Genomic DNA, 21,635 nt, shown 5'->3' on the forward strand with positions numbered 1-21,635 from the left:
GACAGTATGGTACTGGCACAAAAACAGAAAGATAGATCAATGGAACAGGATAGAAAGCCCAGAGATAAACCCACGGACATATGGTCACCTTATCTTTGATAAAGGAGGCAGGAATGTACAGTGGAGAAAGGACAGTCTCTTCAATAAGTGGTGCTGGGAAAACTGGACAGGGACATGTAAAAGTATGAGATTAGATCACTCCCTAACACCATACACAAAAGTAAACTCAAAATGGATAAAAGACCTAAATGTAAGGCCAGACACTATCAAACTCTTAGAGGAAAACATAGGCAGAACACTCTATGACATAAATCACAGCAAGATCCTTTTTGACCCACCTCCTAGAGAAATGGAAATAAAGACAAAAATAAACACATGGGACCTAATGAAACTTAACAGCTTTTGCACAGCAAAGGAAACCATAAACAAGACCAAAAGACAACCCTCAGAATGGGAGAAAATATTTGCAAATGAAGCAACTGACAAAGGATTAATCTCCAAAATTTATAAGCAGCTCATGCAGCTCAATAACAAAAAAACAAACAACCCAATCCAAAAATGGGCAGAAGACCTAAATAGACATTTCTCCAAAGAAGATATACAGACTGCCAACAAACACATGAAAGGATGCTCAACATCTTTACTCATTAGAGAAATGCAAATCAAAACTACAATGAGATATCATCTCACACCAGTCAGAATGGCCATCATCAAAAAATCTAGAAACAATAAATGCTGGAGAGGGTGTGGAAAAAAGGGAACCCTCTTGCACTGCTGGTGGGAATGTGAATTGGTACAGCCACTATGGAGGACGGTATGGAGGTTCCTTAAAAAACTACAAATAGAACTACCATATGACCCAGCAATCCCACTACTGGGCATATACCCTGAGAAAACCATAATTCAAAAAGAGACATGTACCAAAATGTTCATAGCAGCCCTATTTACAATAGCCCGGAGATGGAAACAACCTAAGTGTCCATCATCGGATGAATGGGTAAAGAAGATGTGGCACATATATACAATGGAATATTACTCAGCCATAAAAAGAAATGAAATTGAGCTATTTGTAATGAGGTGGATGGACCTAGAGTCTGTCATACAGAGTGAAGTAAGTCAGAAAGAGAAAGACAAATACTGTATGCTGACACATATATATGGAATTTAAGAAAAAAAAATGTCATGAAGAACATAGGGGTAAGACAGAAATAAAGACACAGACCTACTTGAGAACGGACTTGAGGATATGGGGAGGGGGAAGGGTAAGCTGTGACAAAGCGAAAGAGAGGCATGGACATATATACACTACCAAACGTAAGGTAGATAGATAGTGGGAAGCAGCCGCAGAGCACAGGGAGATCAGCTGGGTGCTTTGTGACTGCCTGGAGGGGTGGGATGGGGAGGGTGGGAGGGAGGGAGATGCATGAGGGAAGGGATATGGGAACAGATATATATGTATGACTGATTCACTTTGTTATAAAGCAGAAACTAATAAAAAATATATATATATATATTCTAACATCTCTGAAACCAGTTAAGTCTTATAACTGATGGCATGTCACAGTTTAATTTTCAGCGTTTTTCATTCTTAGCAATATATAAACTAATGATGCATCTCACAATCGGTGGCATCTTAGATTTGATGAAATGGGGTAATTTTATTTCTACTCATTGTCTCTGTTTTTTGAATCTTTCTGACAGATGTACAGTCTCTCTTTGTCATATGGGAGATGATCCTCTTCCTCCAGTGTCGAGTTTCCCCATGAGTCCAAGATGCATCCTCCTTCATCAGACTGGAAAATCCCCCAAGACAGGGACTATTTCCTCTTCCTTGGACGGGGTGGGGGGGGTTCCCTCAAGGCAGGGGCTGAGCCTCTTCCATCAGCCGGTGAGCCCCCCAAAGAAGAGGACCTGGCCCCCTTTGTGTCCTGCCTCTGCTGGGGCCTGGTACTTGGAACTCCCAGCATAATGATAATTATTTGACTCATCAACTGACATCCATTGGTTGTGGGTCCTCTGTGGGTGGGTGTAACCTCTGCTGCTGACTGCCTAGCTTCCTGGATGTGCCCAATGCCCCTCACCCAAGCCCAGGGATATTTCCCAGGGGATGTAAATTCATCGTCACAGCAACAAATTAAGGGGTAAACCTGGGGGCATATGGGGTAAAAGAGATGGGCAACCCCTGCGTCCCAGAGACAGACAAACAGAAATGGCCTATGGACTCTGGGGTTTTGGATTATCCGCATCCCCACACTGCTTCAAAGGTGCAGAGAATGGGGAACTGACTTTACAGCTCTGACATCTGCTTCCTCATCACAAAATGGGAGGATAATAACTAAACCTCACCAGGTGTTTGAGGATTAAATGAGGCAACGTGCATAAACACTTAGAAAGGTGCCCCATGCGTGGTAAGGGCTCAGTAAGAAGTGTTAGTTCTTGTTATTACTTTTGTTAATACTGTTTTCTACAGTTCTCCTAACAGAGCCCTTCTGGCATGAAAAAGCTCAAAGGGAAGAATTCCAAATGTTAACATTGGAGTGGACTTGAGGAATTACAAGTCATTTAATGATTATGTTTTCCCATTTTCAGGTTTTCTATATATCTTCTACAATAATCAGGGCAGAGGGGAACAATAAAAGATGTTTAAAAAATACAGCCTTGGGGGCTTCCCTGGTGGCGCAGTGGTTGAGAGTCCGCCTGCCGATGCAGGGGACACGGGTCCGTGCCCTGGTCCGGAAAGATCCCACATGCCGCGGAGCGGCTGGGCCCGTGAGCCATGGCCGCTGAGCCTGTGCGTCCGGAGCCCGTGCTCCGCAACGGGAGAGGCCACAGCAGTGAGAGGCCCGCGTACCACAAAAAAAAATAATAATAAATAAATAAATACAGCCTTAGTGTCTTTATTAACTCTTGGTGAGTCCTGAGTTGGAAGCAGTGTTTTCCACCACACACCCAGATCGTCTTCTTACAAATCTTGCTGCATTTTAGTCAGTTTGAGGCCTCAACAAGGGAAAGAACAGAAAAGAGAGGGAGGAAGAGGAAAGAGAGAAGGGGATAGAGAGAGAAGGAGTGGGAGGTGGAAGACAGGAAGGAGAGAGTAGGATGGAGGAGATGAGGAGGGAAACCAAGGCGGAAGGGGAGGACACAGAGCAGAGAAGAGCTGTACAATTGCCATCTGGATTGCCAGCCCCTGTTCTGCCTCAGAATGGATTTCCCCAGAAGTCACTCAGGTTGCCTCTCCTGGATGTCTCAGACACCAGGGGAAGAAACCCCAGCCTGGAGACACCTCCGGATTCCTCCTTGTCACTGGAACATTCCTGCTCCCTCCCATCCAGCAGCCCTGGACAGTGAGCTTCCTTCTCTGAAGGTCACGTCCCTGCCCCATCATATTTACAAAGGGACTGACTCCACAGCCCCGGAAAAAGAATCTAGAAATGAAATATTGACAACCTAATCCATTTACATAATCAGCCTCTTTTTTTTTTCCTACCCACAAGATAAACAACTTATTTATTTAGAGATCAAGCAACGACTGCTAATGAATTTTATACAAAGCACGCTAATAATGGGGCTTGTGGAACAGAAGGGTAATCACAGCAAGAATTAGTTTTCTACTTAAACATCCTTCCTTTGCAACATATCAATCTAATGTGGCCGATATTGCCATTAACAACCAGATACATTGCTCAATTAAATTACAAAATGAGCTGCAAAACCCTCATTACGTTTCGTGTTTAATTTGCACTGGATTCTGCCTATCCGGGGAGGCCTGCATTATTATACCCACTCAACTTTAATATGCTCACAATGATGTGGGGTGGGTTCCTGCAGCTGTCACCTACAAAATAAATGGAGGCAATTTTACAAAATATTAAACACCAGGCAGCCCTTTTAGGTGGGAAACCCAAATGCTACCAGGCCCTTCTAGGAATTCTTCTTCTGTAGATGGTTGACGAAGCTTGCCTGAAGACCCTGAGGCTTTGGGGGTTTCTCTCTGCCTCAGGATCATGGGCTGGGACCCAACAAGAGGGACTAGGGGTATTTCTCCATTTGGTACATCTTCGCACCAATGAGGTTGGATCCGCTGGTACTGAGTCCAGTCAGCTGGAACCCTGGGCCCGCGTGTCTCCAACAATGAATGGGCTGTATTTGCTCTCCTGTGAAAGTGGCAGGAAACAAAGGGTCCTGTTCTGGTTCTGGGGTCTTCCGGCTCCTGTCCCTGCTGGCTCATCCCAAATGTCTACTTATCCAGGGAGATGGTGAGGATGGGAAGGTGGCTCAGTGCTTTACTCCTGCCTCCCTTCTCCGCCTAGAGATGCAGTCTCCAACAGAGGTCAGAGAGGGATGGATCCCCAGATGCCACACCCCGCATTCTGTGCCAGGAATGCTCACGGAGATGAACACTGGCTCACAAAGAGATCAGATCTGGCTTAAAAGACTTCAGGCTGGGGGTATGCAAGCCCAAAGCTAAAAACGGAAAATCTCTTTTCTGGACCACTGAGGACTCGGGGCTGACTCCAGTGAGAGCTGGAGGGGCACAATTATGTTGGTCAGAGCCAGAAGGACTCATTGGTTAATTCAGGCCTGCTTCCTGCTTCTTGCTGTTACCTGGGCAGGGGAAGCAGAGTAACAAAGTCCAGTGCCAGAGGTGAAGCATGGATCCCACAGAAGCAGGCAAGGGTGTGACAGCCTCCTCTCTACTGCCTGTCTCTCTGCTCAAAGAGACACACGTGGTTCAGAGTGAGAGGGAAGGGACTCGCCCGGGTTCTCTGGACAAACGTCCTCCGCCAGCTCTGAATCCACTCACCGTCAGACACCTTGGCTGTCATTTCTGCTCCTTCTAGAGCGCCTGCCCTACCATCGTGGAATCTTTCCTACCATGGCAAGTGCGCGCGGCTGGCGGTCCCTCCGTTATGTGTTTTGTGGGTGATCCACTAAGGCTGCAAGGCTGGTTTGATACCAGGACATTGGTTCCCTTGTTCAGTCTGCTCTCAGGCCACAGGCCTTCAGAGGATGCAAACTGACGTCAGTATCCTTTTGGCAGAACTCACGTCAGGAATAAAAATCCACTTCTAAAAGCAATTGTGCAAAATGTGTGAACTGAGTTTGCACGCTCAGCTTCCTTGGCTTATTGGTGCCACTGCCTCTCTCCAGGAGGGCAGCAAGTAGAGAGTGGTGGTAGGTGCCCACCCCCCTCCCCAGGTGAGTCAATGCAAGTTCAGGGCTTGGGTCACTGGGCTGGGGGTGGGGGTGGGTACCCTCAGCAGGCTGAGGGCCAGGAAGGATGGGTTGGCAGAAGGACTCAGAATGCTTTCTGAGAAAGGAACAGGAAAGCTGGCAGAAGAAGGCCATGGACCGGTAAACCTGAGCTGTTCTCTTCAAGGCTGCTGTGAAAATGAGTATTATGAACAGCAAGGACGAGAGTTAACAGCTTCCTTACCTGTCCCCCATGTATCCGGCTGTGCAGTGGCACTGCCCAGTCACGTGGTCACACTGCCCTCCGTGGTGGCAAGGACAGTCCTGGCTGCAATTCTGGCCGAATGTCCCTGGTGGGCAGGGCTGGGCACACACTGCTCCCTGAAACACAGGAGGGAAGACATGCAGAGGTGGTGCTGCTGAGATGCAATCCTGAGGCCACCTTCTTCTAAAAGTAGCAGAGTTGCTACAGCCCAAGGGACCACACCATTCCCTCAGTGGGACCTTCTCCCCAATCACAGAAGCATAGAAAGCGGCACACCATGGCTTCAAAGCTAGAGATGGTCAGCCTGAGGCCAATTGGCCCATCTAATTATTCAGCACACACTTATTGAGTGCCTGTTGTATACCAGGTCCTGTGTTAGACACTAGGGATATGAAAATATGAGTAAGACTCAATTTCTCTCCTCCCAGTCTACTGGGGAGAGAGACAAGAAAACAGGTAACTGGTGCACGGTGCTAGGTGCCCTCACACCGGTACACAATAAAGTGCTGAGGAAAAACAAAGCAGTGGTGTGATTAAACATGGCAGTCTGGAAACACACATTTATCTCTACTTCTTTCCCAAACCCAGCTAACAGGAGAGTAAAGGGGGGAAATGTACAGACCTACAAGGAGAAAAGGAAGGGGAGAGGGGACCGTAGAGGACAAGAGGTGTCACGTGGTGGAAGATGGATCAGCAGATAGAGGAGCAGAAACTGCTGGGGTTTCTGCTTTCTCAGCAATGCCAAGTGCCTGCAAAGCACACGTTGCAAGACAAAGCTCAGAAAAGCTCAGGAATCAGAGACAACAGGGGCCTCTGAAGGCCAAGGTGCAGGTGTGGGGAAATAGGGGGACGGTCTGAAAGTTTATAAAAGAGGGAATTAGACCCCAGATTTTTACTCCCATTTCAAATAGCCAAGTGACTTCCCAAGACTGGCAGTTTACTTTTAGGGAGGTTGATCCATATAGGCTTCAGACACAGGGACACCAAGCACAGCTACGGGGAGCGGGGCAACAGAAATGGGGATCTTGTGAGACCTGCCCGCTGAACAGTCAGACCCTCTGCTCTCGTCCCCTGCTCAGCTCCTATGATGCTAGTGACCAGACTCCACTCCCTCTGGCACAGTTCTGGAGGATTCCTTTCTGGGGACACTGAGAAGAAAGGCCTATAAATAAAGATATTTGAGAGTCCCATCAGTCAACAAGCCTGGCATCTCCCCCTGCCCCCTAGGCTTCCAACCAGCTTTTCCAAGGATCATGGTAAAACATGAACTGGAAGCCAGGGATCACCAGACATTTGAAATGAGGCTCTAGCAAGTTGGGAGATGGCGGTAAAGCACATTACGTAGAAATATGGAGGGAAATGCCAGAAGAAACACCTAAAAGATTTGAAGCTGGTACCTTTCAGGAGAGGGACTTGTGGCAGGTCTGGGGGGTGCAGACGACTACTTTCCCCTCCCCCCAGCAGTGGCCTTGTGGTATTAGATACTGTGTATGATTTTTAAATTATACATGTGACTCTTAGATCTTTATCAGACAGAAATCTAAACTTACTCTTTTTTTTTTTTTTTTTTTTTGCGGTACGCGGGCCTCTCACTGTTGTGGCCTCTCCCATTGCGGAGCACAGGCTCCAGGCTCAGCAGCCATGGCTCACGGGCCCAGCCGCTCCACGGCATGTGGGATCTTCCCAGACCGGGGCACGAACCCGCGTCCCCTGCATCGGCAGGCGGACCTTCAACCACTGCGCCACCAGGGAAGCCCCTAAACTTACTCTTGTCTCCTGCTTCCCTTCCAGCCTCTCCCACACCAGAGATGGTCATTTTTCTTATGGACATCAAGGATTCTCCCACAATTCATTAATCAATTAGTTCAACACACAATTATTAAGCACCAATAATTGCCAACCCCGAGGAAGCTAGTTTAGGCAGGAAAATCCTGCTGACCGGGGTCATCTATCAATATCATCCAATTTACTTGTAATGAATTAAGTGGAAGGCCTTTTCGCTCAGATGTCTCCTCTACACATAATAAGTCAGCCAGTGCGGGGCTGAGGGCGGCAGGGATGGGGGACTGAGCAGCAGAGGCAGCAGCCCAGGGCGGTGGGCTGAGTGTGTACATGAGGAGAGGGGCAGGGAAAAGCTGCTCAGACGAGGGCGTCCCTCTTCTTCCTGGAGGTGGTGGGGTTACCCGGGCTTGCCTTTCTCACTGTACCCCACAAGCTCCAGGGACTCTTGAGGTAAGAGATGAGTCTTTCTGGTCACCATCTGAGCCAGTCCTCTGCGGTCCCGGACAAGGACATTCTGACCCTGAAAAAACATTCTGAGCCATCCTGGGGGCTGTGCTTATACCTCCTACCTCTCCATCACGGAGCACTGTGGGGTACCCTGTACCTACACACCCACACAGACGCCCCTATACACCATCCACCCTGTTAGACTGCAGACTCCCTTTCTCTTCAGAGTTTCTGAGACATGACCAGGGCCCACTAAAGAGGCCAATAGGAAAGTTTGCTTCCTTTCAACACTTCCTGGGAAAATCAAACATCCTTGAGACTTTTTCTGGATAGGAGGGCAAGCACTTCTTTTAGCCCCTGCTCAGTATTCCCCAAATGCAGCACCCCAGGTCCCTGTAACCCTAAGGCCCTCCTCAGGCTCGAGCTCCCGGGGCCTGAAGGAATCTGTTACCTTGGAAGGACTGCTGCCTGGTGTGGTGGCAAGAACAGTAGACTCAAAGTCAGGACTTGGGCTCAACCCCTAGTTCTACCTCCTTCCAGATGGCTGAGCGAGGACAAGTCACGTGATCGTTCTGAGCCTCGGTTTCCTCATCTAGAAAATGCGAGTGGTAACCCCCAGTCTCCCAGGTGGTTAAGATTCAGTGGGATTAGAGATGTGAAGGGACCTTCATTAGTATTAGAGATGAGCAGGCCCTTCATTAATATTAGTTCAACCCAAGCAGACACCGGACGTACAGGTGGTGGGACCCCAGTATCACCTGGGACAGAGAAGCATGGGGGAGAACCACATAATTAATTGGTTACTGCTGGGTGGAAGAACAGCTTTTTGGGGAGAGGTAGGGGGAGAGGACAGGCAGGAAAGTATCAGCTTGAGAGGGCTGTGGTCTTATGGTTTCTTTCCTGCTGAATTGTGAGCTGAATTGTGTCCCTCTAGATTTATATACATCCTAACCCCTGGCAACTTACAATGTGACTTGAGAGAGGCAATAAAGTTAAAATGAGGTCATTAGGGAGGGCCCTAATTCAATATGACCCATGTCCTCATTGGGAGAGGATATTAGGACACACACAGGTGCAGAGGGAAGGCCATGTGGAGATGCAGGGAGAAGATAGCCATCTACAAGCCAGGGACTGAAGCCTCAGAAGGAACCAACCCTGCCAACACCTTGGCCTCAGACTTCTGGCCTCTAAAACTGTGAGAAAACAAGTTTCTGTTGTTTAAGCCACCCAGTCTGGGCTGCTTTGTTGTGACAGCCCTAACACACCTGCCCTACGGTCACCTGAAAGCGTATCTCCAAGTGCAGTGGGATCTCAGGCTGTGTGGCATCTAGAAGGTTAGAGATGAGGTGAGGCAATAGTCCTGCTCCTCTCGGGACTGGTTAGATCAAATGGTTTTGTCAAAATCTGGAAACCAGCTGCACTTAAAGAGGACCATGGCTAAATGGAGCATAAAAAAGGAGGGGGCCAAGATGGTGATGGACTCGAGGTTATGCCAATGAGACAACACAGCCTCTCCAAGCATCTAATGATCACTGCTGTCCCAGGTGAGTGACATGGATGGGCATGGATGCCCTCAGGGGACAGTGAACAGTGGTTGGTGTGGGTGCTGTGGAAATGATCCTGGCCACAGGCCAGGGCTTGGGGCTCCATGTATAATCCTTCCCAAACCTGAGCTTCTATGATTTTACAGCTTCAGCTCCAAACACCTCTCTTTGCTCCTTCATGATCACTGGTCCTATTTCCCAGCTCTTCAGGCATGTTGTTTCCTGTGTGTGTATGTGTGTGCACTCGCACGCACATGTATGTGTCCAGCCTCTAGCATCAGACTGGGAACTCCTAAGGCAAGTGATCACATCTACCTCCCATCCATCTGCAGTACCCATTCTCATCAAATCTGGTTCGCCTCCTTTGAAAGGTCTCAGAGCCCAGAAGAAGAGAGGAAACAAACCCCCAGGCTCTTTGCAGAGGCCCTCTGGGAATGCGCTCACCACAGCTGGGTGAGTGTTGTGTCCTGTGGGCATACACCAGAGTCCTGGTGGCCTGGGGTCTCTAAGGAGGGGCCTGGGAGGCCAGAGTTCCTGGCAGCTCCTCTCCAGCTCTGCATAAAGCCTCGGTTCTTTGGGAACCTGTTTGGTGTGAGTGAGCAATCGTACTCTTTAGATCTCAGAGTGCAGCTGAAGCCACCTGGGGCCAGCAGGAAAGTGAGGCAATGGAGGATGATAAAGAGAGGGCCCTTCTGCCCTGAACCCGCCCCCTGGCCCCAGCCCTCTCCTTGGGAGGAGCCTCAGGCCTGAGCCACAGCTTCATTACACTGCGTGACTCTGCACGTATGAGGGGTATTAATAATTCATACAAATCTGCAAGTTAAATGCTGTGTCAAAAATAGAAATGCAGTTGTCTACAATAAAATTAAAAACGTCAAGTCCCCAAATCCAAAGGCTTCTATTGACAGAGTTTCCTGTCATCTGGAAGAACAAACCTCTCACTGTATTGGGAGAAAAAAAAAATCTCCTGTGTTGGTTTCCTCCCCTCCCCCTCTTCAATCACCAGCCACCATCAGTCTCTCTAGAGAGGACTTTACAGGTACAGGTCTGCCTGCGGCCTGTTCTCCCCCTACCTCATCCTGACCCGACCTCACTGCCCACTGTTGGGTCTCCGAGGACCCAGTCTGCAAGTGATGGAATTCCGGAAGCTGGCTGGAAATGAGAGGGCCTTTGCAGAGAGTGGTTCAGGGTGGGAGAAATGGGCAGGTGTGGGAGAGTCAGCAGCCCTTTATCCTCCTCAGAAGAGACAGAGACAGACAGACACTGAGAGCTGGGATTCAGGAGTCAGGAGACCCGGATTCCAGCTCCACCTCCCTCTTCACCAGCTGTGTGGCTTTGGCCAGCTCACTTAGCCTCTCTGGGCCTCAGCTTCCTCATCTGAGAAAGGAAGGTATTGACAGACCAGTGGTGTTCAAACCTCTTAAAGCTGGGAGGGCCTGTTTTTACGTGAAGTCTTACCTAGAAACTCTAGGTAGATTAAAATGGGGAAGTGGGGTGTGTGGGAGCCAGAGCCCCAATTATTAGGCTACTCGTCCCCACCCTCACCTCCAAGAAACCAAGGCTTCTGTGAAACACAGAAGTAAATCCTACAGTCTGCATTGATTGTTTCCAAACACAGACTTGAAGACAGGGTTGGCTGCCTCAGAATTATCTGGAGGAAATTATTAAATATAGAGATCCCTGGGCCCCAGAAGGTCTCTGGTGGAGCCTGGGAATCTGTGTTAACCCCACCTCCACCCCCATGCACCGCGACTCTGGTGCACAGCCAGGCTGGGACCAGGCTGAACCAGGTGACCCCCCCATGTCCCTTCCTGCTCTAAAAAACTCTGGCAAGGGCTTCCCTGGTGGCGCAGTGGTTGAGAGTCCGCCTGCCGAGGCAGGGGACACGGGTTCGTGCCCCGGTCCAGGAAGATCCCACATGCCACAGAGCGGATGGGCCCGTGAGCCATGGCCACTGAGCCTGTGCTCCGCAACGGGAGAGGCCACAGCAGTGAGAGGCCCGCGTACCACACACACACACACACACACAAAAACAGGCCCTGCAGCCATCCCTCCTGCTGTCCACCCCCCCACACACACACACACCATGACCTCGTCATTCACAGCTTCTGGAAAGATCCCACTCCTGCTCAGCAGCCCTGTCCTTCCTGGCTTTGCAAAGCTTCAGGCCCCAGGGAGGCAGCCGGCTGTGTCACTGAGCTCCCCCCGAAATGGGAAAGTCAGCCTCCGTGACTCACTGCTTCGGAGGGGCTTGGGACTGTGGAGGGTGGGGACACTGACAGGGGGAGCATACTGGCTAAAAGGAGGCTGTGGCTTCTCTGTGGCATCCAGGGACATACAAAAAGCAACTGTACAGCACTCCAGAGCTTGCAAGGCACATTGGATGTGCACTGCCTCATCTGAGCCTTCTGCCGACCATGCTGCTACGAAGGGCAGCGCTGTTTTTTGTTAATTTTTAATTTTTTTATTTTTTGGCCACATCGCACGGCATGTGGGATCTTAGTTCCCTGACCAGGGATCGAACCCATGTCCCCTGCATTGGAAGCATGAAGTCTTAACCACTGGACCTCCAGGGAAGTCCCAGGGCTGACGGTTTTCATGCCAGCTTTGCACACGGGGAAGCAGAGGCTAGAATAGCCGAGGGCTTTTTTCAGGGTCAACATTGGATGTGAGGCCTGACGTGATGTGATAAGTCTCATTCCCCTTTCCCACAATGGTGGTTCCCAGACAAGAGACCTGGATTGGTTGAGGCTGCATCAGAATCACCTGGAGCACTTGTTAAAATACAGGTTCTGGGGCCCACAGAATCAGAATATGTGTATGTGTGTGAGTACAGAGGTTGGAGGCTGGGAACCTGAAGTTCTATAAATGAAGGTGATCCATACCCTGCTCTCTCCCTTCCCCTGCACCACCCCAATCTTTATACCATGCCCTTTTCACCACCTTTCAGAGCCCATGTCAGCTCAAGTGAGTCCCTATGCTGAAAGACAGAGACAATTTATGAGAATAATCCAACTCCTTTGCACACGAGGGACCACAGGCTCAGAGAGGTTAAGTAACTTGCTTCAGGTCACACAGCACTTAGATGGGAGCCCTGGGATTCAAAGCTGTGTCCATGACACAACTGGCAGTGTCTAACGATGCCCATGACCATAAAGAGGAGGCAGGGTATTCAGGGTGCGAGAGGCATTTAGCTCTCCAGGGTGCATGTGAGGGATGCTCACACCTCTTACAGAGCCCCACCCAGATCCTGCAGGTCCACCTACCATCCAGCCTGGGGGGCAGGCACACTCGCCAGTGATGTGGTGGCAGGTACCCCCATTCTGGCAGGGGCAGCGCAGCTCACAGTGGGCCCCGTGGCTCCCAGGTGGGCAGAGCTCCTCGCAGCTGCGTGGGGAAGCAGAGGCGTTAGAGGCAGCTGCATGCAGATCAGGTCACAGGGCCCTAGTGCTGCCAGTCCCAAGGCTCCCGGGCTCCCTAGAAGTTAGTGAGTTCACAGTCAGTGCGAACTATACTAGACACAAGGCCAGGAGAGGGAAAACAGGGCTCAGATACAATGAACTGGAAGGCTGTGTGCTTGGACCAGTACTTGTGGGATGACTTCAGTGCTGTTAGTGTAACGAAGAGCGCTCTACCGGGAGGGAACGCTGAGGAAGGCTCCCCTAAGAGGTAGACATTTCACTTGAGTCTTGGAGGTGAAGTTAATTTCACTGGGAGAAGGGGAGGAGGGCATGCCAGGCAGAAGGAACAGGACAAGCAAAGGCCATGAGACGGAGCCATGACTCGTCTTCAAATTCTGCCTAAATTCAGAGAGAGGGAGAATCTGGGGCATGCCTCCACCCTCTTCCAGGCTTTCAGCTACCACAACAGGCTTCTATACAGGGACGATCACTGCTGAGATGCAGGGAAGGATTTGCCTGGGGTCTTGGTCTTGGGCCTTAGCCCAATGTTTTGCCCCTGGAGCTGTGGCCAGACACTGGGGCAGGGGACACACAGCATCCATCAAAGATGTATCTGCAGCCAGAGTCCTTGGGTGTCCCCTCAGGATCTAGGGCTGTTGGGGAGGCCACTGAGCCTTTGACAGGGTGGGAGGAGAACTTCAATCTTGCCTCTGAAGGGGTCTCAGCTAAGCAGTCTTGGAGGGCTCCTGTCCATGCAGCCTCCATCTCCAGGGAACTGGAGTGAGGGGCTGCTTGGGGTCTGAGGGGAGAAGGTAAGGGAAGAGGAACAGGGGCAGTAAACCCCCCGAATCTGTGCATGATCTCTGCCCAGGGCCCTCACCCCCCTCTGCCTCAAATGGCCTGGAAGGGTCAACAACGGCATTTGGGTTACGATCAGAATTCCAAACTAAGGTCTGGGGCCCGGACCAGGGAGGGCCTCCTGGGAGGAGGTTAGCCAGCTCCTCTGGCCATGAGAGCCTCCATCAAAATGTGTCCTCCCAGCTTGCACCAGTCACCCTGGGGCTTGGACAAAAGGGATCTGAGGGTGTGGGCGAGGCCCGGGCGTTCAGCCTCTGCAGGACTTGGGGTCGGAGCGCAGGAGATTTTATAGCCAGGACTATCTTGACCCTCCAAGTGTTTCCCAATCCTGCTCTCCCAGCCGCCCCGGGCTTTACTCACTAGACGCCAGTATAGCCGGGCGAGCAGAGGCACTCGCCGGTGCGGGGATCGCAGCTGGTGCCGTGGCGGCACTGGCACGGCAGCTGGCAGCCCTTGCCGTGGGTGCCAGGCGCGCAGAGCTCCTCGCAGCGCCAGCCTCGGAAGCCGGCGGCACACACGCAGGCGCCGGTGATGGGGTTGCACAGGGCTCCGTTTTGGCACTGGCACCGGTTGCTGCAGTGGGGGCCCCAGTGGTCGCTGTCGCAGCCTGCAAGAGAGGAGCGGGTCAGGGCAGAGGGATCCCCGTGGACTCTGCTTGGGATGGGGGCTGGAAACAGCCTTCCCATCTCTGCATTGCTCTTCCCTGGATAGGAGGCAGCAAGGGGTTTCTGGATGGAAGCTTTGGCGCTTCACAGCTCCATCAGCTCCTTGCCAAGCCCCACTCCACCCCCAAATAATCACCCAAGCTCAGAAGCTTCTTTCCTCAACGCATCTCCCAGTCAGGGTCATTCCATTCCAACCACACCTCTCCAGAGCCCCCTCTCCGGTATTGAAAGTCTGGAACCACAAGCTCTTTTACCTTTGCTGAAACTCTTGTTGGTTGGCTCTCTCTTGCTCTCAGCCAGGCCCCGTCTCTTCCAGGGCGCCTCCCCTCTTCTCCGTGACCCTCCTCCCCTTCTTGGTGCCTCCCCAGCCCAGCTCCCATCTCTCTCTCTTTCCATCTCTTCCTGAAACATTAGTTCTTCTCACCTCTTGCATCTCACTCTCTGTGAACAAGTCTTCTAACGCCCTGCCCCTCCCCCCGCTCCATCTCCCTGTCACCTCCTCCACCCCCATCTCTCTTTCATCCTGCGTCTGCCTAACAGTAATGCCTACACCTCCTGGTTCCTTCATCCTCAGTTCAATTTCATTACTTTCCAAGCAGCCAACTTCAGAAGGAGCAGGAAAAAAGAAATATTTCCCTGGGAAGTGACAGACAGCCTTGAAGATCTTTATATGTAATTAACTGTTTCAAAGAGTGATATCTGAGCCACCTTTGCAGCAATTCACACTCTGCGGCAGGGTGTGTGTGCGGGGGGGAAAGGGGCTGAACGGCAGTCCTCAGGTAGGTCACCCAGCCTGCTGCCACTTCCTAGTCTGACCCTCACTTGATGCATACAGGACACACAACAGCAAGAAATCCTTCAACTGTAGCCTCATTCACTCAAATCCTGGAGTAGAGGTGGATGTGGAGTTCAGGCAAGGACAGGCATAAATAATGTACTAGGAGACGTTCCATGAAGAAAGAGACTGCTCCCAGCTAAGGCAGCAGGCTACATTTCCTGGAAGAGAAGGCACCTGAAGTGGGCTGTAAAAGATGTCTCCCTTGTCTGACAATCAGAGTGACTGACTGTCCCAGTTTCACCACTGAAAGTCCCTCATTCTGAGAAATCCCTCTGTGCTGGGCAAACTGGAATGGCTAGAGACCCTACTGCCTGAAGACGAGGAGATGATTAGTTGACCTTTGTGCTCCAGTGACTGTAGGGTTTAGCCACTCAGAGAGGAAAGGCGGCAGGTGAGTGGGATTGAGGAAGGTGTCCCTGGGGCAGGCTCAGTATGAGCAAAGAGACGGTGGTACTTGAGTGCTGGGTATGTACAAAAGCACAAGGTTCTAGTGAAGCCAGTGAGTACGTGGGATCTTTGGAAACTGAACGGCTGATGGAAGAATCACTCTACCAGCCCCACCAACCCTCCTGCATATACTTCCCACTTGCTGACAAGGGTCAATTGGTTAAAGTCATGGAAACTGTCCATTACTTTTAGTAGATGGAACCACACTAGGCCTGGAATCCCAATCACCCTATCTTGCTTCATCCCTTCTTCATTGTGCCCCAAATATACACACATACAAACCGAGCTGCCAAATTCTGAGCAAGACTCACCCTGCATTTTCTACCTGGTACTACAGTAAGTGAGTCAAAAACCAAGTCCAACAGCCAAAACAATTTTGAGAAAGATGAACAAAGCTGGGGGCATCACACTTTCTGATTTTAAATTATATTACAAAGCTATAGTAATTCAAACAGTATGGTATTGGCATAAAAACAGACACATGGATCAATGGAACAGAATACAGAGTCCAGAAAGAAACCCATGCATATATAGTCAATTAATTTATGACAAAGGAGCCAAGAATATACAATGGGGAAAGGACAGTTTCTTCAATAAATGGTGTTGGGAAAACTGGACAGCCACATGCAAAAGAATGAAACTGGACCCCTATCTTACACCATATGTAAAAATCAACTCAAAATGGATTAAAGACTTGAATGTAGGACCAGAACCAAAAAACTCCTAGAAGAAAACATAGGTAGTAAGCTCCCTGATATTGGTCTTGGCAATGATTTTTTGGATTTGACACTAAAAGCAAAGGCAACTGAAGCAAAATCAACAAGTGGGACTACATGAAACTAAAAAGCTTCTGCACAGCAAAGGAAACCATCCGCAAAATGAAAAGGCAACCTACCAAATGGGACAAAGTATTTGCAAATCACATATCTGAGAAGGGTTTAATATCCAAAATATATAAATAACTTATACAATGAAATAGCAAACAAACAAACAAACAATCTGATTAAAAAATGGGTAGAGGATCTGAATAGATATTTTTACAAAGAAGACATACAGATGACCAACGGGTACTTGAAAAGATGCTCATAACCATCAGGGAAATGCAAATCAAAACCACACTGAGGGGACTTCCCTGGTGGTGCAGTGGTTAAGAATCTGCCTGCCGATGCAGGGGACACGGGTTCAAGTCCTGGTCCGGGACGATCCCACATGCCACGGAGCAACTAAGCCCGTGCGCCACAACTACTGAGCCTGCACACTAGAGCCCTCGAGCCACAACCACTGAAGCCTGTGTGCCTAGAGCCCGTGCTCCACAACAAGAGAAGCCACCGCAATGAGAAGCCCACGCACCGCAATGAAGAGTAGCCCCCGCTTGCTGCAACTAGAGAAAGCCCGTGCGCAGCAGTGAAGACCCAACACAGCCAAAATAAATAAATAAATAATTTATTTATTTTAAAAAAAAAGAATGCATAGATTAAAAGAAAAAATCCACACTGAGATATCACCTCAAGCCTGATAGACTGGCTATTATCTAAAAGACAAGAAATAACAAGTGTTGACAAGGATGTGGAGAAAAAGAAACCCTTGTGCATTGTTGGTGGGAATTTTAGTTAGTGCAGCCAGTATGGAAAACAGTATGGAGGTTCCTCAAAAACTTAAAAATAGAACTACTGTAAAATCCAGCAATTCTACTCCTGGGTGTTTATCTGAAAGAAATGAAAACATTAACTTGAAAAGATATCTGCACCCCCATGTTCACTGTAGCATTATTTACACTAGCCAAGACACAGAAGCAACCTAAATGTTCATCAGTGGATGAATACACACACACATATATACACATACACACACACAGTGGAATATATTTTTTTATAATTTCATTTACTTATTTATTTATGGCTGTGTTGGGTCTTCATTGCTGCGTGCAGGCTTTCTCTAGTTGCAGCTAGTGGGGGCTACTCTTTGTTGTGGTGCATGGGCTTCTCATTGCGATGGCTTCTCTTGTTGCAGGGCATGGGTTCTAGGCACGCGGGCTTCAGTAGTTGGGGCACGTGAGCTTCCGTAGTTGTGGCTCACAGGCTCAGTAGTTGTGGTGCACAGGGTTAGATGCTCCACAGTATGTGGATCTTCCCAGACCGGGGCTCGAACCCATGCCCCCTGCATTGGCAGGCAGATTCTTAACCACCGCACCACCAGGGAAGTCCCACACAATGGAATATTATTCAGCCATGAAAAAGAAGGAAATCTTGCCATTTGTGACAATATGGATAGACATTTTGAGGGCATTATGCTAAGTGAAAGAAGTCAGTCAGAGAAAGACAAATACCATATAATCTCACTTATATGTGGAGTCTAACAAACAAACAAACAAACAAACATCAAACTCATAGATACAGAGAACAGATTGGTGGTTGTCAGAGGCAGGGAGTGTGCAAAAGGGGCAAAGGTAGTCAAAAGGTACAAACTTCCAGCTACAAGATAAATGAGTTCAGGGGATGTAATGTACAGCATGGTGACTACAGTTAATAATTCTGTATTGTATATTTGAGAGTTGCTAAGAGAGAAGATCTTAAAAGGTCTCATCATAAGAAAAAAACAACTGTAACCATGTGTGATGTTAACGAGACTCAGGGTGGCGATCATTTCACAATATATACAGATGTTGAATCATTATGTTGTAACCTGAAACTAACATAATGTTATATGTCAATTATATCTCAATTTAAAGAATTGAGTCCAGTTATCATTATAACCTGCACTCACACCGAAAGAGGCTCACAGGACAGAGAGTGATGGAGCACCCAGCAGTCCGGCGTCTGCCACGTCACCTTCTCTCTGGGAGATCTACTCAGTGAGTAGAAAGAGAGCAGAATTACCTACTGTATCATTTCTCTATCTCTTTTTGTTGTCAAGCATATGTAGTAAAATTTGCATGAGTTTAACATACATATGATGTGACTCCACTGTAATAATAATAACCACCACGTTTTAAATGCTCCCTTGTGACATTTAAAACCATGTGAATTAGGTTTTATTATCTCTCCATTTTACAGATGGGGAAATAAAGGGTCAGAGAGATTATGTGATTGCCCAAGGTTATAGTCAAGGGCAGGCCAGGTCTTCTGGCTCCAGCACTCTCCACTGGAGGTGCATGTGACACTTTCTGAGTGATGATTCTGAGGAGAGAGATTTAAGAGGTGCCATTGGGGACAAGGTGGCAATTGCAAAGCACGAGGACCGGGACACCACAGAGACTAGCCACATCCTCCCCACTCATCACTATGAACAGCCCTGGGACCCCGAACAAGAGATTCCCCTCATTGTGCTGGCATAGTCACTGCCCTCAGACCTTGGCTCTGTACTGAACTGTTGGAGTCCACAGCCAGCTTGCCCTTGGTGCATCCCAGGGCAGACAGTTATGCTTTACTTATCAGACGGGACCTCCATTCACTCTGTCACAACCAAACCCAGTAAGAAGCAAAACTCTGCCTCTGATAAGGGAGCTGGATATTGTCAGGAAGCCCACGCACTAACACTTGGGTGCTTTCGTTCTTCTACTCGTTCATTCAACCAAGCACCTGCGAGGGCCAGAAAGTGTCCCTCCCTCTTGGAGTGTGTAGTGGGTGGGGGCGGAGCAACGAGAGCAGCATTTAAGGCTGACTGCAGAAGGGCTCTAATAGGGGTCATTCAGGGCATCAGAGGAAGACACAGGCAGGTCTGAACCCAGACAGGGGTGGTTAGGGAAGATGTCTTCAAAGAAAAGACCTGAAGGAGGGGTGAGGGTGGGGGATGAATCTAGGCAGAGGAAATAATGTATATAAACGTTTGGAATGGGGAAAAAGCATGAATGTGAGGGAAAATGAAAAAAAGATATGTGTGTCTGAAGTGTAGACTTTAAGGGAGACCAAGGTACAAGGTGAGGTCGATTCCTGGGCTGGGTACCAGGTGCAAGGGCTTTGTGAGCCATGTTTTTTTTTTTTTTTTTTTTTTTTAAATTTATTTTTGGCAGCGTTGGGTTTTCGTTGCTGCGCGTGGGCTTTCTCTAGTTGCGGCGAGCGGGGGCTGCTCTTCGTTGCGATGCACAGGCTTCTCATTGCGGTGGCTTCTCTCATTGCGGAGCACGAGCTCTAGGTGCGCGGGCTTCAGTAGTTGTAACGCATGGGCTCAGTAGTTGTGGCTTGCAGACTCTAGAGCACAGGCTCAGTAGTTGTGGCGCATGGGCTTAGTTGCTCCGTGGCATGTGGGATCTTCCCGGACCAGGGCTCAAACCCGTGTCCCCTGCATTGGCAGGTGGATTCTTAACCACTGCACCACCAGGGAAGTCCCTGTGAGCCATGTTAAGGGGGGCAGACTTCGTACAAGGGCCAGGAGGCTCTGAATATGTTCTAAGTGGAAGACTGACAAGACCAGGTGTGGCTGCTAAAAGATTGGTCTGGTGAGAATAGATATGTGGCCAGGAGAGATGGAGTAGGGGTGGGGTTGGGCACCTGGCTGTTATAATGGGAAGGAGATGATGGTGGCCTTGACTAAGGTAGTAGCATTTGGGATGGAGACAAGGGGACAGACTTCAGCTGAGTTTATGAGGTTGAATCAGCAAGGACGTGGTGACTGACAGGGTGCTCAGGGAAGAAGAGAGAGGGAGGTTGGTACCCTAGCTTTGGCTTAGGCTGCTGGATGGATGCTGGTGCCACATACTTTATGGAAACACAAGGGGAAGAGCAAACACTTGGGGGAAAAGGATGAGGTTAATTTTGCTCACTGGGTTTTGAGGGGGCTAAGGGACATCCAGGAAGGCATTCAAAACCCATTCACCTACTGACTGATGCCCTCACACTTGGGTGCTTCTGCTCTTCTACTTGTCCTTTTGACAGACATTTACTAAGCACCTACGAGTGGCAGAAAGTGTCCCGCCCTCTTGGAGTGTACAGTCTAGCGGGGACAGAGCCGCGGGAGCAGCATTTACAGAACGCTGTGAAAGTGCCATGATAAGGCAGTTCAGGGCATTAGAGAAGCACGTGGAAATGCAATTCCATTAAGTCCGACAATCTGGGTTCTCAGACTGTAGATGGTGTGTGGGTGTGTGGGTGTGTGAGAGAGAGAAAGAGAGAGAGAGTGTGTGTGTGTGTGTGCGCGCGTGCGCACGCACACTGTATATGTTTGTGTTTACATCTGTGTATGTGTGTTTTATGGGGCTCCCCCCTCCAAAAAGAGCTCTATGCACATTAGAAACTGACGGAAATAAACAGAAAACATTTTTAGACTAAAAAAGCAAAGCAACTTGGAGTCACTAACATAGGAGCAAATAATCCCTCGTATCAAAATTGACAGGAAGAGGTTCCATTCAATTAGAATATTCTGATGAAGGAAGCAGGGAAGTGTGTAAGCCATTCCATAGACATTCCCCCTACAGTGATTAAGTGAAAAAAAAAGTTAGGGTTCACAGGGATAAGCTTCAGTAATCTTAGAAAATCCACTTAAAAACACCTCATTCCCTAGCAATGAAAGAGAAATGAGGCAGTGAGTCAATTATCTACCCTGCTGAAGGTGAATAAAAACTATCACCATTAAAATTACAACAGGACTTTGCATTCTTTCACAGACAATCGCAAACTCTTTCCAATTTGGCCCCAGAATGTCAGCCCCTCACAGACTTTTTTTATTTCTGTCACAGATGCTCCTTCCTAATTATATTTGGCTTTGGCTGATTTTTTCAAGTGGGCAGATCTTCTCTGGGCAGCGAGTGAGGGCTTAGGCCACCCAAAAGTCTGTGGCCTGGCTTGTTCTGGTCCTTTAATCCGGCCAACTCTCGCCCTTCGCAGCCTGTGCATCTCCCAGCTGACCTCTCCTTTCTGCAGGGCCCAGGCTTGGGTACTCCCTCACCCCCACAAGGGGAGTGGCTACGTCTCTCCCTTCACCACCCACCTTCACCACAGACACGCTTTCAAATTTGTAACTCCACCTGAAAGGGCGGTCAATACGTGCCAGGCCATGAGATAAAGGCACAAAGTAAATTTTCTCATTTAATTCTCACAGCAACCCCTTTAACGCGGGTGCTATTCTTATCCCCATTTTGCAGATTAGGAAACAGAGGCCCAGGGAGGTTAACTACCTTGTCCAAGTTCACCCAGCTGGGGAGTGACTTGCTATCTGAGCTCTAACCACTGCTGTTCTACTGGGTGTGGCCTGCTGTTGATG

At 49.2% G+C, this 21,635-nt stretch overlaps 1 protein-coding gene across 3 annotated transcripts in view; it reads right to left on the reverse strand.

Annotated features, from left to right (window-relative positions):
* Window positions 1–21,635, reverse strand: part of MEGF11 (multiple EGF like domains 11) — a gene marked incomplete at both ends in the record, with an annotated part of 235,809 nt that overhangs the window by 71,093 nt on the left and 143,081 nt on the right. For all 3 annotated transcript variants that reach the window (XM_079701406.1, XM_079701405.1, XM_079701407.1), the window contains 3 exons: window positions 5,438–5,574; window positions 12,498–12,618; window positions 13,851–14,097. In XM_079701406.1, coding sequence (XP_079557532.1) covers window positions 5,438–5,574; window positions 12,498–12,618; window positions 13,851–14,097 — 505 coding nt within the window. The remainder of the gene's footprint in view (window positions 1–5,437; window positions 5,575–12,497; window positions 12,619–13,850; window positions 14,098–21,635) is intronic.

The sequence above is a fragment of the Hyperoodon ampullatus genome (genome assembly GCF_949752795.1).
Source record: "Hyperoodon ampullatus genome assembly, chromosome: 3".
Classification (NCBI taxonomy): Eukaryota; Metazoa; Chordata; class Mammalia; order Artiodactyla; family Ziphiidae; genus Hyperoodon; species Hyperoodon ampullatus.